This window comes from Erythranthe guttata, chromosome 1 (genome assembly GCF_056151865.1).
Source record: "Erythranthe guttata isolate IM_541 chromosome 1, IM_541, whole genome shotgun sequence".
NCBI lineage: Eukaryota > Viridiplantae > Streptophyta > Magnoliopsida > Lamiales > Phrymaceae > Erythranthe > Erythranthe guttata.
Genome location: NC_142533.1, coordinates 2,069,964 through 2,085,645, shown reverse-complemented (window position 1 = coordinate 2,085,645; position 15,682 = coordinate 2,069,964). Strand labels below are relative to the sequence as shown.

At 33.9% G+C, this 15,682-nt stretch overlaps 3 protein-coding genes and 1 long non-coding RNA gene across 6 annotated transcripts; 2 read left to right on the top strand and 2 right to left on the bottom strand.

Annotated features, from left to right (window-relative positions):
* The first annotated feature begins 2,113 nt into the window (after positions 1 to 2,113).
* LOC105975180 (uncharacterized) lies at positions 2,114 to 3,394 on the top strand. Its single transcript, XM_088815997.1, has one exon. It carries the CDS (start codon positions 2,201 to 2,203, stop codon positions 3,299 to 3,301), a length of 1,101 nt encoding a protein of 366 aa, XP_088672123.1. The 5' UTR covers positions 2,114 to 2,200; the 3' UTR covers positions 3,302 to 3,394.
* Positions 3,395 to 4,221: 827 nt separating this feature from the next.
* Positions 4,222 to 5,710, bottom strand: LOC105975385 (uncharacterized). Of its 3 annotated transcripts, none has more exons than XM_088815987.1 (3): positions 5,185 to 5,710; positions 4,872 to 5,075; positions 4,222 to 4,425 (listed from the first exon to the last, which is right to left on the bottom strand). In XM_088815987.1, exons 1-2 carry the CDS (start codon positions 5,608 to 5,610, stop codon positions 4,881 to 4,883), a joined length of 621 nt encoding a protein of 206 aa, XP_088672113.1. In that variant the 5' UTR covers positions 5,611 to 5,710; the 3' UTR covers positions 4,222 to 4,425; positions 4,872 to 4,880. The 3 variants fall into 3 exon arrangements, with proteins under 3 accessions (XP_088672113.1, XP_012856036.2, XP_012856035.2); XM_013000582.2 differs by having other exon boundaries at positions 4,360 to 4,764; XM_013000581.2 differs by lacking the exon at positions 4,222 to 4,425 and having other exon boundaries at positions 4,491 to 5,075; positions 5,185 to 5,705.
* Positions 5,711 to 11,816: 6,106 nt separating this feature from the next.
* LOC105971506 (uncharacterized) lies at positions 11,817 to 13,041 on the top strand. Its single transcript, XM_088815980.1, has one exon. It carries the CDS (start codon positions 11,851 to 11,853, stop codon positions 12,937 to 12,939), a length of 1,089 nt encoding a protein of 362 aa, XP_088672106.1. The 5' UTR covers positions 11,817 to 11,850; the 3' UTR covers positions 12,940 to 13,041.
* Positions 13,042 to 13,739: 698 nt separating this feature from the next.
* LOC148772565 (uncharacterized) lies at positions 13,740 to 15,309 on the bottom strand. The gene is made up of 2 exons (XR_016030459.1): positions 14,797 to 15,309; positions 13,740 to 14,160 (listed from the first exon to the last, which is right to left on the bottom strand). It is a non-coding gene; the product is annotated as an uncharacterized LOC148772565 (long non-coding RNA).
* Between the last annotated feature and the right edge of the window lie 373 nt (positions 15,310 to 15,682).

Genomic DNA, 15,682 nt, shown 5'->3' with positions numbered 1-15,682 from the left:
TAGGCTTCGCATAGAATATATGTAGTCAAAGATAAATATGTAGAGTGATGTTTGAAATTACGTATACACAATTGAATATATATATTCACATAAGCAATTTTATATTTATTATTTTTTAATTTATTTGCTTATGGTATCTTTTCTTGACTATGATTGAATATGGAAGTTAGATGTTACACCCATGTGATTGTTAATCGTAGATGAAGTTAAATAATTGTTCATTAATTAAGCACATATATATATATATATATATATATATATATATATATATATTAGTATGTCAGTGTTTCGGGGTTTTGCAGAACTTACATCTGGTATTATACAGTTATTTATGCAGATCCACAATTTAATACGACATAGTATATTTCACCACGTATAACATATCATAAACCATTAAACCATATATATATATATATATATATGTAATGTTATGTGTAGATCTACGATTAACACTACTAACCAAGTATAAATAACATTTAATTTGTAACATCTAATTAATATAACTCCTCAATATGACTATATTGACTGGTTTGCCCTAATTGATGCATGCACTAACAAAAGAATATTCGTCTGCTGATGTGGAGTCATGTAATTTCTTACAAGTCAAGAACAAACTATATATTTCATCACCTTTAGATATTATAAAATTTGTTTCCAATTATTTCATCACCTAATTTAGATATTTCATGTTTATTTTTCTTCCATATTCATCAATTTTCTTACGTAAGGGTTTAGATTTTCCTACTCTAACCAACTTAAATAAACTCAAACTAACTAATAAATATTTAGTAGATACAAAAATGTGTCTAAACATGAAGCAACATTATAGTTTCATATTAACTTCATTAATTATGTCCAATAACATATGAAATATTTGTACATTATAATATATTAATGCAATGATGTTGTGGAGTGTAAAAATGTGGAATTGACAAATAAAAATATATATTAAGTTATATTAAGTTTTGTATAACTGTTATTAATTTTATGAAGCTAATTAATTTTACAAAAAAAAATATACATTTAAGTCCTAGAAATTAATTTCGTTATTACGTGTGAATTAAAATTCTCTTCGAACGCCTACAAAACTAGATTTTCAAATTTTATTACTTTTTCAATAAATTAAAGTCAAATTATAATTTACGACTACCATTTATAATTGCGATACCTATAATATTGTCCGCAGATAAACAAAAAAGTGTAATACTTTCCATAAATTAAAAATAGCCAAACGTTTTATTATCATTCATCGGCAAAATCTCGTGATTTGATTATCGATTCAATATTACAATCATTGCACTTCCTATATGAGAAAAATAGACGCGTGCCAGTTTCCAAAACAAACGAACCACGACCTCTATAAATACGACGCATGCCCGTTCATAGTTAAATCAGCAATACAAGAATACAGAAGAGCACAGTTGCATATAATATATATCTCACTAAACGTATATTCATAGACTTCCTTCAAAGTGTTCAATTAGCCTTTTCTTTGTCAAAATAATGAGTTATCAAACTAGCATATATGGTTATGCAATGTTGATGCTATTGCAATTTTTTCTCCATCACCGGTAAGTTTATTGCTTTTCTTTTTTTTTATTTTTTATTTCTATTTTTATCCATTTGTTTCGATTCGATTAATAATTATTCTATTCATAATTGGTAACTTGAAGATTTAAATTTTATAAATTGGCACATCAAATATATATATATATATATATATATATATATATATATATATATATATATATATATATATATATATATATATATATATATATATATATATATATATATAATTTATTATTTATTTTTATCTTTTTGTTAATTTGGTAAGCAAATGATTATATGAAAATAAAGACTAGAATCTAGAATCAAGATTTATCAAATTAGATACATGCATAATCATGCAGTTTACTATAAATGGACGTAGAATGCCATAATTCAAAATCTGATTGTCAAATCCTACACTCAAATTTTCTTTTAAATAAAATGTTAAATTATCGTTACCAAATATAAAGAAATTATAAATATCAAAATCCAAATCAGATTAAATCATATCTCACACAATTTCACTATAAATACCCCACAAACAAACGTAGATCATACACACACAGTACACACAAAGAGCAAAGTTTCATTTCAATTCATATATAGAATAATAATTATCTGCAACTTAATTCTAACTTTCTGTTGAACAATGGCGGGCAGGCAAACAAGGGGGCGACAGAGAATCCCGATCAGGCTGATCGAAAACCAGGACGATCTGTACGCCACCTTCTCGAAGCGGCGATTGGGGCTTTATAAGAAGGCAAGCGAGCTGAGCACGCTTTGTGGTGTGGACATTGGTATAATTATCTTCTCCCCTACCGACAACCCTTTCTCCTTCTTCCATCCGTCGATGGAATCGGTCATCGACCGATTTCGGAACCCCAACCAGCCCCTCAGCGACTACGCGCGGGTGGTTGAGGCTCACACACGCGCCCGGATCGATAACCTGAACCGGCGCCTGGACGAGATCCATGAGGAGAAGGACCGCCTCAAGGAGAGGGAGAAGGAGCTCGACGAGATCGACCGGAATCGGCCCAAGGGGTGGTGGGAGGATACCCCGATCGAGAGCCTCTCGCCGGAGCAGGTCCTGGAATGGAAGGCGTGGTTTCGCGCCTTCAAGGTCAAAATCCAGAACCGGATCTCGGAGCTCAACAATGGAGCTTCGACTTCCGGCGCCGCCGCCGCCGCCGCGGCGGATGAGGCGGCAGCGGCGGCGCCGCCTCCGACTGGAGGCGAGATAGTTCCGGGCATGTTTGCTCAGAACTTCGACTTCCCTCCGGGGCCGTCGTCGTCTACTTACTCCCCGGTGGCATTCGGGGATCACCAGTTTGCCACCACACAGTACTTTGATGCGCCGCCGTACGCTTCGGGTGGTGCGAGTGGAAGCGGCAGCGGCGGCAGCGGAGGAGGACAGTACTTTGTTACTCAGGCGGGTGAGGGGCCGTCTGGTAGTGGCAGCGGGCAGTTTTCTGTCCCGTATAATTTTGGTGCTCCTCCATTTGGGGCGGAGGTTCCGTCGGCGTCGGCGGCGGGGGCGGCTGGAGGAAGTGGCGGTGGTGGCCAGTTTCCTCCGATGCAGTACAATTATTTTCCACCACCGCCGCAACAACCGGATCATGATAACCAGAATCAGGATCCGACATCAGCTACTGTTGGAGAATATTCCATACAGTATAATTATATTCCCCGGTGGGGGCAGGATCCGTCTGCTGGTGGAGGAGCCGGTCCTTCCCACCGTGGGAAAATTTAAGTTTTTTTTTTTTAAATAAAATTTATTTTGTTGTATTTGATTTGTAGACAATGGTTTGTTTGCATTAATTAATGCATGGTTTTATTGTTGTTATTAGTTACTTTTTCTTAAGGTACAAATAACTATTTGTATTATTTAGGGTAACTTCCAACCACCCCTGATGTAGGTTAAATTACAAAAGAACCCATCATGTTTGGATAATTGCATCTATTCCCTCAATTCTGAATTTTCTTACATGTCCACCCTTCTGGGGTACAATTCAACATAATCTTCTAAATTCCGTGGAATATTCTCTAGTTTGTACATGTTTTGTGCAAAAATGCAGTTTCTGATGCACGACAATCTGATATATACAAACCAAAAAACACATATATTGATCATCTTGCTTCAAAATGTGGAGCTCAAATGGGATAAAATGATACAAAATTGAGAATATTCCATATTATCAACAAGATTCCACTAAATTTGACACCGTAAGGACGGACGTGTAAGAAGATTTATAATTGAGAGGTGATTGTAATTACAAGAGAAATTTTTGTAATTAGACATTATCTCAGGGGTTTCTCGTAATTAACCCTTTAGGCTTTTTCAAACTAATAAAAGGGTAAAACGGACGTACACATTTTCTGTAAATTTAAATAGTCAAACAATGGTCAGAGGGGAACTTTCGTAAATACCATAAGCATTACTGGAAATTTGATAGAAATCTTACAAATACCAGTTTATCAATAGGTTTTCTTCCTCACGACCCCAATAAAACAAATAACTTCATTATCTCATTAATCAGTTTCACATCTCCCTTATAATATCCTCTTCAACAGTTAGATTTGTTAAAAAAAACAACTCCAATTAAAACTCATTCCTCCAGAAGAATTCAACAAACATCAATATGAACAAAAAACAAAAACAAAAAAAAAAAAAAAAAGAAACAAGAATCATATTGATTTAATTTAAATTGGCAGAACCAATTTAGTAACTAATAAACAGAAGAACCTAATCTCTTCGTAGAAATCATGAACCGAAATCAAACAAAATCAAAAAGGTTAGAGAACAAGAGGTAAGAAAATACAACTACTGAAATTACTATAAGAAAGTGAATCCGGTGATGGATTTATGGATTGTACCTAACACAAAAGAAATTAAAATAAAAATAAAAATGCTACACTTGTTTCCGGATCGAGCCCAAAAATAAAAAGCAACATCAACCAGTCTCGAGTAGAAGTGTTATGTCGTGACGATGTGTTTACAAGCGTCATATAATGTATCTTTAGACAATTAAAAAATAGTAATTGACCGTGCTCTTTCAATAAAAGTAACACCAATGCAAAGCATCATACACCATACGGAGACAATCCAAACGCTCGTACGCTTGTTGGAATTTCTAATGTTATATCCACAAATGCAATTTCTCTAAATCATAACTACGTCCACTAAATGCGCAATGCATTCTGCTAATTTCTCTCCTAAGAAAAGCACAAGTGCATATATGCATTCATCATCAGAAAATTACGAAGCATATATAACAACTTAATTAAGAAAAAGAGAAGAAAAAAAAATCAAAATTAATTACCTGTAGCAGCTAAATAGTAAAATCAACATGCGTTACGTCAAGACCTTTATATGAATAGTGAAGACTTGCGCTGAAATTTTCGGCATCCTCGTCATAATCATAATCAGCATCATTGGGCTTGGCGGTAAACGTCAAAGACACTATAAATCCATTGACTGCAACTGAGGTTGCTTCGATTACTTCCACCACACTGTATTCGACGCCCTACACACACACACACACACATATATACCAAAAGGAAACCACTTAATAATAATAATCATGATTCATGACGCAATTAAACATTTAAAAAAAAAATTAAAACTTGAATTACTTGTCTCTGGTTGAACACATCAATTGCTGCTTGGGCATAATCTTTGGCCTTTTGCACATCTTCTGGATCGTAGGAATCGTGAGAATCTCGGCGATACATGACGTTTAGAGTTCCACATAGACGATAGAGATCGGGCCGGAGCTTCCTCGCCAGAGCATACTTCTCTTTAGCTTCCTGTATCTTCTTCTTTTCCAATTCCAGCTCCTCTATTGCTTCCTTCATGAATTTCGCATTCTTTTCCTCTTCCGATTTCTTTATCGATTCCATTTCCTCCATCTCCTCTGTTTCCTCCTGCAATCTGTTCATCTGTCGGACTATTTTTTTTATTCGTACCTTTTGATCTGCCGCTTTCTCCTCTTGCAATTTCTTCACGTGTCTCAGTATCTTGTTCACGCGCTTCTCCATTGATGGATTCGATGTCTTCATCTCCCTCTCTCTCTCTCTCTCCGATCTGTAACCCTAATCGTTTTTCCCCTTTGTTGGTTTCTTATATTTAATCATAAAAGTGGTTTAATGGGCTCGATTTTGAGAGTGGGTTGGTTGGGCTATGACAGATTTAATTTTGGGTAAATTACGATAAACCCCCTTAAGTAAGACCTAATTACGAAAATTCCCCTCTGACCATTGTTTGACTATTTAAATTTACAGAAAATGTGTTTGTCCGTTTTACCCTTTTATTAGTTTGAAAAAGCCTAAAGGGTTAATTACGAGAAACCCCTGAGATAATGTCTAATTACAAGAGAAATTTTTTCTTAATTTGATCATACCTTAGAGGTGGTTATAATTTAACCTATTATTTATGTTCTCACAGTTTAACCAAAAGAAATGCTACTTGAGCAAAACTACCGTCTTCAATTTTAATAATATTCCCAATTATCGATTTTAATAATATTCATTTGTTTTATCTTTTTTAGAAGTGACGATATGTTCGACATTCATTTATTACGATAACTCATAACATTTGATTAAAATTTGCATTTTGACTGCACACTTGTTATCTAAAAAAGTTCCTGTATTTTTTATGAAATAATAATAATTAATTTACCAATTAATAAAAATTTGTCCAGAATTCATTTAATTTATATGAGTTTAATTGTATATAAACATTTGAAAAGCATGTATTCGGCATTGAAAAAAACCAAATTATGAACGTCGATGGATATCTAAGAATGTCTAAGTAACCGAACAATCAAACAACAATCTCCGATAATTAATTTGACCGATATACGATAATGTATATAGCAAAATTCTAAGTACACCATTACGAAAAAAACGCAATACACGAGTCTAATCACAATCTACTAAATTCACTCGACTCCCCATCACAAAACATTCGAAATAGCCAGTAATTTGACTTCGATGAGAATTAATGTCGATCGAGATTACAAAAGCAACTTAACGAAACCTTCAAACACGGCATTGTGTGTTTTACTCGTCTCTTGGAGGGGAATCTAAACCAGCAGATGGAGTGTCGGCAAAGTATTCTTGATGTTTGACATTCACACCATACTGCAAAATGAACAAGTTAATTTGATGTAGATCGATCGAGTCCTTAAGGATTTAAAGATTCATTGTCTTCCTACTATCAGTGTGAATTTACTCATAACTTTTTGTATTTCTTGTGAATGTTATTTAACTTTGTAGAATGATTATAAAATCAAATTCACACTATAAAAAAGAATGTTATAGGACTTGGTAAAATAAAATAAAATAAATTGTGTGCTTACCGAAGCTATATTTTCACTACAGGTGCTAGTATAAAATGGTCCAAGCGGATAGCATTCACTCGTATGGGACAATGACACAAGAATGGTGAATGTATAAATTACTCCATTGTTCATAAATTTACGACTCATTGATCCAGCTCTTATTGTTGAATTTAATAGATACTCTTTTGTTTTTCTGATAGGCTGATACTGCTAGATATGGTGCTCCACGAGCTGTATTTAATTTCCAAGCATTGTTGGACGCCTACATCACACAGGTGTGATGGTGAGTATGGCATTTTAACACCGGGCGATTAGCACTTTGAAATTTGTTGAGAGAATTGCTACGATAGACCTTGGAGTAGCCCAGTCTAATAAAAAAAACTAGTAAATGATTGCTAGTGATAGTATTGAGTAAGTTTTATCTAAATTCTGTTTTTTTTTTTTTTTTTTTTTTCGCGTAAGTTTCTTATTTTACCAGCATTCGTTTATGCCTTAACCTTTATTCTTAATGTGGCAGAGATACAAATTTGTTGTTCTGTAGGAATTTTATAATTTATTTTATTGTTACTAATTAATGTGTATTTTTGTGCAGATAGGTTGCTGTGGATGATGAATTTTATTGTTGATGCACACAAGCATACGATGGAGCTAAATCAAGCATTTTGAATTTTTGGTGTAAGAATGTAAGAATTATTAGTTAAATATCATATTCACTACATTTTTCTAGAAAACTCGGGCATAGTTGTAGGTATAGTTTTCGGTACAAAAGTTGTATCATAACAAGATACTGGAATTGATTGTAATATTTGTAAACTTTGTGACCAGATGCAATTGAAATTCCCATTTCCATAGTTATCGTAATTGTTTTTTTGTGTTATATGTTTTATACTTTTATTTATTCAATTTAGTAATAATTATTTCAAATAGATTTTTATGGAATATTTATTCAATAAATATATAAGAACATTTATATATTTCAGCGGCACATACAAATGTCTCAAATTTGATGCAAGTGTCACAACAAGTTATTGACCAAAAAATAGTAACATCTTTACAGGACGAATGTAAACGCCTCAACATATTATATCGGGACACATATAATTGTCTTAAAAAGAGAATTCTATAGGGACATATATAAGTGTCCCACAAGCTATTGCGACACACAACTACGCGACATATATTTTATTTGCCCTTATAGGTATAAGTGCCCCAAAATGGTACATGTTAGGACATTTATCAATGTCTCCAAAAGACATTTTTGTTATAGTGATTTCATCACCTTTAGATATTATAAAATTTGTTTCCAATTATTTCATCACCTTTAGATATTTCATGTTTATTTTTCTTCCAATATATTCATCAATTTTCTTACGTAAGGGTTTAGATTTTCCTACTTTAACCAACTTAAATAAACTCAAACTAATTAATAAATATTTAGTGGATACAAAAATGTGTCCAAAACATGAAGCAACATTACACTTTCATGGGTCATTAGCAATAAACCCCTCATATAGATAATAAATGGTGATATGTTCACCCCTTAAATCTTTCTTTGTGATAACCCCCTAGAATTTGTATTCCCAATTCTACCCTTATGTCAATTTTATTCATTTTTTTCTCTCTTTCCATAACAATAATCTAATTCCTAAATACTTGCTTCCAAATTCCTAAAAATTTGCTACCAAATCAAAAAAATGATTTTTTATTATTTTCGGATTTTTTAGCCATTTTTCATTTATTTTTATTTTTTAATATTTTTTTTAATTCCTAAAAATCTCAATTATTTCTTTTTTTCTCTCTTTCCATAACAATAATCTAATTCCTACAAATCTGCTTCCAAATTCCTAAAAAATTGCTACCAAATAAAAAAAAATGATTTTTTTTTATTATTATTTTCAGATTTTTTAGCCATTTTTTATTTATTTTTATTTTTTAATATTTTTTCTAATAAAAATATTTTTTTTAATTCCTAAAAATCTCAATTATTCCTTTTTTCTCTCTTTCCATAACAATAATCTAATTCCTAAAAATTTGCTTCCAAATTCCTAAAAATTTGCTACCAAATCAAAAAAATGATTTTTTTTTTTATTTTCGTATTTTTTGCCATTTTTAATTTATTTTTATTTTTTAAACAAAAAATTGAATATTTTTCTCGACAGATTTACAACTCCGAATATGACTATAGTTGAATATGACTATATGTGACTATGTTGACATATTCTTTCTTTATATTGCAATTTTTTACATTTTCAACTTAAAAATTTCCGATTATGTAGTGTGATATAGTCATGTTTACCAAATTATATAAAACAACGAAGATTCCCTATTGTTTACGAAAACAATCCAATCAAAACCCATACAAAAAATAACAATTTTGAATCTAGTTTTAGAAGTCAACTTGAGAACGAGAAGATAGAATATATTCGAATATGACTACAGTCATATTCAACAATAGTCATATTCGAATATGACTACAGCCATATTCGAAGAATACATAAACATGACTATAGTCATATTCGAACATGACTGTAGTCCTGTTACTGCTGTTGTTCAGATCAGAAAAAAAAATCGAAAAATACATAAATATAGATAGAAAAATAACAAAGGAGAGTCATGGGGAGTCGACGACAACGGCGATGGTGGTTGTGGTGAAGGAAAGAGAGTGAGAGAGGCGGCGACTGCGGTGGTGGTGGTGGTGGACAAATGTGGAAAAAAAATAAAAAAATGAGAAAGATAACGAAAAAGAGAGAAAGAGCCTTACGTGGAAACGAAGGAGGAGGCGGCGGCAACGAGCGACGACGGTAATGGTTGTGTACAAATCTTTTTGGAGACGATGGCGATGTAAAGAGAGAGAAATCGAGAGAAACAACGAACACGAGAAAATAATAAATCACTAATCGAGTGAATCAGCAATAGTCATATTCGAACCAGAGTAGTCACGTTGATGCTGCTGTTTCAGATCTGGAGAGAGAAAAAAAGAAAAAAAATCGAAAATAACGAAAGGGAGGGAGGGGGAGGCGACGACAACGACGGTGAATGACAGAGAGAGTGGGGATGTGGCTACGGTGGTGGTGGTGAACAAATCTGGAAAAAAAAAAAAAAGAAAAAAAAAACCTGAGAAATCGAGAGAAAACGAAAAAGGGAAATCTTCATGTAATGCATCCGACGAAGGGCGGCGACGGGGTGGGGGAGGCACCGCTGCCACCACTTGTACGAAGGAGGGCCTCCTGCATTAGGTTTCGGCCGACCGACGGTTGTAAGGTATTTTTTGCTCCGACGGTGACGAGTGCACGAACAACGGTAACTATGACGAGTGGACTACGGCGGTGGTGTACAGATCTGCAGAAAGTCGGAAAAAGAGAAAAAAAAAAAAAAAAAAAAGAGGCGAGATTGAGAACGATAGAGAGAGAGAGAAAGAGAGAGAGAGGGGAGAGTGAAAGAGTGAAATAAATTATATCACGTTAAAAACATAATCACATAAGGGCACTTTAGTCTTATCATGATTGGTTAGGGGGTCTCACTAATTAAGAATGAAACTTGGGTGTAAGCAAAAGTCTCTAGTTAATTGAGTTTAGCTCAAAATATTTTTCATTTGAGGGGAGTATTGCATATTTCCCCTAGTTTCATATTAAGTTCATTTTTTTTTTTTTTTTGAGAAAATATTAAGTTCATTAATTATGTCGAATAACAATGCAATGATGTTGTGGAGTGTAAAAATGTGGAATTAACAAATATATATTAAGTTATATTAAGTTTTTATAATTCTTATTAATTTTATGAAGCTAATTATTTTACAAAAAAAAAAAAATATACATTTAAGTCCTAGAAATTAATTTCGTTATTACGTGTGAATTGAAATTCTCTTCGAACGCCTAAGAAACAAGATTTTCAAATTTTATTACTTTTTCAATAAATTAAAGTCAAATTATAATTTACGACTACCATTTATAATTGCGATACGCCGATACCTATAATATTACCCGCGGACAACAAAAAAGTGTAATACTTTCCATAAATTAAAAATAGCCAAGACGTTTTATTATCATTCATCGGCAAAATCTCGTTATTTGATTATCGATTCAATATTACAATCATTGCACTTCCTATATGAGAAAAATAGACGCGTTTCACTTTCCAAAACAAACGAACCACGGCCTCTATAAATACGACGCATGCCCGTTCATAGTTAAATCAGCAATACAAGAATACAGAAGAGCGCAGTTCTATATAATATATATCTCACTAAACATATATTCATAGAGTTCCTTCAAAGTGTTCAATTAGCCTTTTCTTTGTCAAAATTATGGGTTATCAAACTAGCATGTATGGTTATGCAATATTGATGCTATTGCAATTTTTTCTCCATCACCGGTAAGTTTATTGCTTTTTTATTTTATTTATTTTTATTTCTATTTTTATCCATTTCGATTATTAATTATTCTATTCATAATTGGTAACTTGAAAATTTATATATATATATATATATATATATATATATATATATATATATATATATATATATATATATATATATATATATATATATATATATATAATTTTTTCATTTTTTTATTTTTTGCTTTTTTGTTAATTTGGTAAGCAAATCATTACATGAAAATAAAGACTAGAATCTAGAATCAAGATTTATCAAATGAGATACATGCATAATCATGCAGTTGACTATAAATGGACGTAGAATGCCCTAATTCAAAATCAGATTGCCAAATCCTATACTCAAATTTTTTTTAAATAAAATGTTAAATTATCGTTACCAAAATAAAGAAATTATAAATGTGTAAATCGAAATCAGATTGAATCATATATATCTCACACAATTTCACTATAAATACCCCACAAACAAACGTAGATCATACACACACAGTACACACAAAGAGCAAAGTTTCATTTCATACATAGAATAATTCTCTGCAACTTAATTCTAATATTCTGTTCAACAATGGCGGGCAGGCAAACGAGGGGGCGACAGAGAATCCCGATCAGGCTGATCGAAAACCAGGACGATCTGTACGCCACCTTCTCGAAGCGGCGATTGGGGCTTTATAAGAAGGCGAGCGAGCTGAGCACGCTTTGTGGTGTGGACATTGGTATAATTATCTTCTCCCCTACCGACAACCCTTTCTCCTTCTTCCATCCGTCGATGGAGTCGGTCATCGACCGATTCCGGAACCCCAACCAGCCCCTCAGCGACTACGCTCGGGTGGTTGAGGCGCACACACGCGCCCGGATCGATAACCTGAACCGGCGGCTGGACGAGATCCATGAGGAGAAGGACCGCCTCAAGGAGAGGGAGAAGGAGCTCGACGAGATCGACCGGAATCGGCCCAAGGGGTGGTGGGAGGATACCCCGATCGAGAGCCTCTCGCCGGAGCAGGTCCTGGAATGGAAGGCGTGGTTTCGCGCCTTCAAGGTCAAAATCCAGAACCGGATCTCGGAGCTCAACAATGGAGCTTCCACTTCCGCCGCCGCCGCCGCGGCGGATGCGGCGCCGGCGGCGGCACCGCCGCCTCCGACTGGAGGCGAGATAGTTCCGGGCATGTTTGCTCAGAACTTCGACTTCCCTCCGGGGCCGTCGTCGTCTACTTACTCCCCGGTGGCATTCGGGGATCACCAGTTTGCCACCACACAGTACTTTGATGCGCCGCCGTACGCTTCGGGTGGTGCGAGTGGAAGCGGCGGCGGCGGCGGCGGCAGAGGACAGTACTTTGTTACTCAGGCGGGTGAGGGGCCGTCTGGTAGTGGCAGCGGGCAGTTTTCTGTCCCGTATAATTTTGGTGCTCCTCAATATGGGGCGGAGGTTCCGTCGGCGTCGGCGGCTGGAGGAATTGGCGGTGGTGGCCAGTTTCCTCCGATGCAGTACAATAATTTTCCACCACCGCCGCAACAACCGGATCATGATAACCAGAATCAGGATCCGACATCAGCTACTGTTGGAGAATATTCCATACAGTATAATTATATTCCCCGGTGGGGGCAGGATCCGTCGGCTGGTGGAGGAGCCGGTCCTTCCCACCGTCGGAATATTTAGGTTTTTTTTTTTTTTTTATAAATAAAATTTAATTTGTTGTATTTGATTTGTAGACAATGGTTTGTTTGCACTAATTAATGCATGGTTTTTTTGTTGTTGTTAGTTAATTTTTTTTAACGTACAAATAACTATTTGTATTATGGGTCCATTTGATATACACCCCTAGAATGGAAAATATATAGGGATAAGTCCACCCCTAAAATTCTTTCTTTGAGATACCCCCTGGAGGGGCAAAAGTACTATTGTGCCCTTATTTATAATTTTTGCCCAACTGCATTCAGCATTTTGACAACTACATTCAGCATAATAGCCAACTGCATTCAGCATTTTGCCAACTGCATTCAGTATAATAGCCAACTGCATTTAGCATTTTTGGAGCTGCATTTATCATTTTTCAGAATTTTTAATAAAAAATTATAATTTTTTATTTTATTATTATTTTTCATTTTTTATTTTTTATTTTTATTATTTATTTTAAATTTTTTTATTTTTAAAAATTTTCATATTTTCTAATTATTTACTTTTTTAATTATTTTTTTTTATTTTTTTATTTTTTTAATTTTTAATTTTTTTTTTTAATTTTTTTTATTTTAAAAAATATTTTTTCTATAAAATTTCCTGTACATAACTTGACTACATGTGACTATAGTATATATAGTCACGTACCTTTTTTTTTTACTCCAAAGTTATATCTAGTCATGTACCTTTTTTCACCCCAAAATTATATAGTTATATATAGTCGACCGACTATGTATACCGCTAATTATATACGAAAAGGAACTTCATCGACACTAACAACAAAAATCACAATTTAATTATTGATATTATAAATCAACTTGTACAAATATAGATCGAAATAAATATTGATATTATATATCAAATTGTACAAATATAGATCGAAATACACAATCACATGCATATGTTCTTCAATAAAGAACAAAATCATCATCATCACTCAATATTAAAAACACACATAACCCAGACATGACTACATGTTACTATATGTTACTATACATGACTATAGTAACATGTAGTCATGTTACTATATGTTACTATATATCACTATAGTAACATATAGTAATGTTACTATATATGACTATGTAACATATAGTCAGGTTACCATATATGTAGTAATGTTACTATATATGACTATAGTAACATGTAGTAAAGCACTTCTCCCCGTCATTTCTTACTGTATAGAAGTGGCAAAAACAACAATCCCTGTAGCAAAGAAAATACCAGTTAGAGAAAACGAAAAGCAAAAAGTCTTGCGACAAAAAAAATACGAGTTAAAGAGAAAAATGGAACATGCGAGTTAGATTACACGAAAAATACAAAACAAATGTTAATTTTTTGTACTGAAATCGACTACAAATGACTATAGTATACTACAAATTCTATAGTCATATATAGTTATATGTAGCCATGACTACATATGACTGTATATGACTACATATAATTTTTAATCTCGATTATATCTTTCTTCGAAATAATTGTTTTATTGCGACAGAAGAAACGGCAAGTTTAAGAACAAATCTGCGAACGAACTCATAAGAAGCCAACACAAAATCGAAAGCACAAAAAAATAAAAATAAAATCAAAATGGAATCAGTAATAGAAACATACATCAAACTATATACACTCATATATATATATGGATCATGGATTTGTTTATTCAAAGCTTTCACCAGCCAAAAATAAAATATTAAATAAAATCTAGTCCTCTGTCATTTTATGTAATAATAATAATAAATAAAAAAAACCCATCAAATCAATTGAAAAGTCAGCCTTCTCTGTAATTTGGCCATCAAACGCACGTACAAAACAATGATCAAAATATCAGTAATAATAACTTACAATTTTAGCAACACGTTTCATCTGTGACAGCAAGGTTAAGGAGAGTGACGAGCGCAGCTTCGTTGGCGGAGGCGGAGTCGCATCAGAACATATTCACGGCGCCGAAATAGAGGTGAAATAGAATCTAGATGCCAATGTTTCTCTCGAAACATCTTCCCTTCTTGTGGTCTCAGATCTCGCAACGGCGGCGGCGGCGACAGAGACTCGCCAATAGGTACTACAAATCATCTCCAAACTCCGACGATTTGATGGCGGTGAGAGCTTCGGTGAGAGTGGCGGAGGAACAGAGGGAAACAAAGCGGCGGTTTGCCTAGGAGAGCTCGGCCGCTAATAATCGCGGCAGAATGAGAAATATCACGGCAACGGCACGAGAGAAGATATCCAGAGAAGAGAGAGTGAGAGAGGGCTAGGGTTTGGGGAGTGGAGAGAGAACGCTGAATGAATATGAATTGGTGACCAACGTGGATTCTAAATACTGATTCTATAAGGGCATAATAGGTACTTCAAGTGTGCTCAGGGGGTCTACCAAATTAAGATTAAAATTTGGGTTTTTAACTAGGACAAAAAAATCAATTGGACCTCCTCATATATATTTTAAAAACTAGGGGGTTATCACTCATTTACCCTTATTTAGGTTAACTTACAAACCACCCTGATGTAGGTTAAATTACAAAAAAAAACCTTCATGTTTGAATAATTGCATCTACCCCTCAATAATATTCTCAATTATCAACTTTAATAATATTCAGTTGTTTTATCTTTTTTAGAATAGTAACGAGATGTTCGACATTCATTCATTACGATAACTCATAACATTTGATTAAAATTTTGCATTTTAAGTGTCTTTGTTATCTAAAAAGTTCCTGTATTTTTCATAAAATAATAA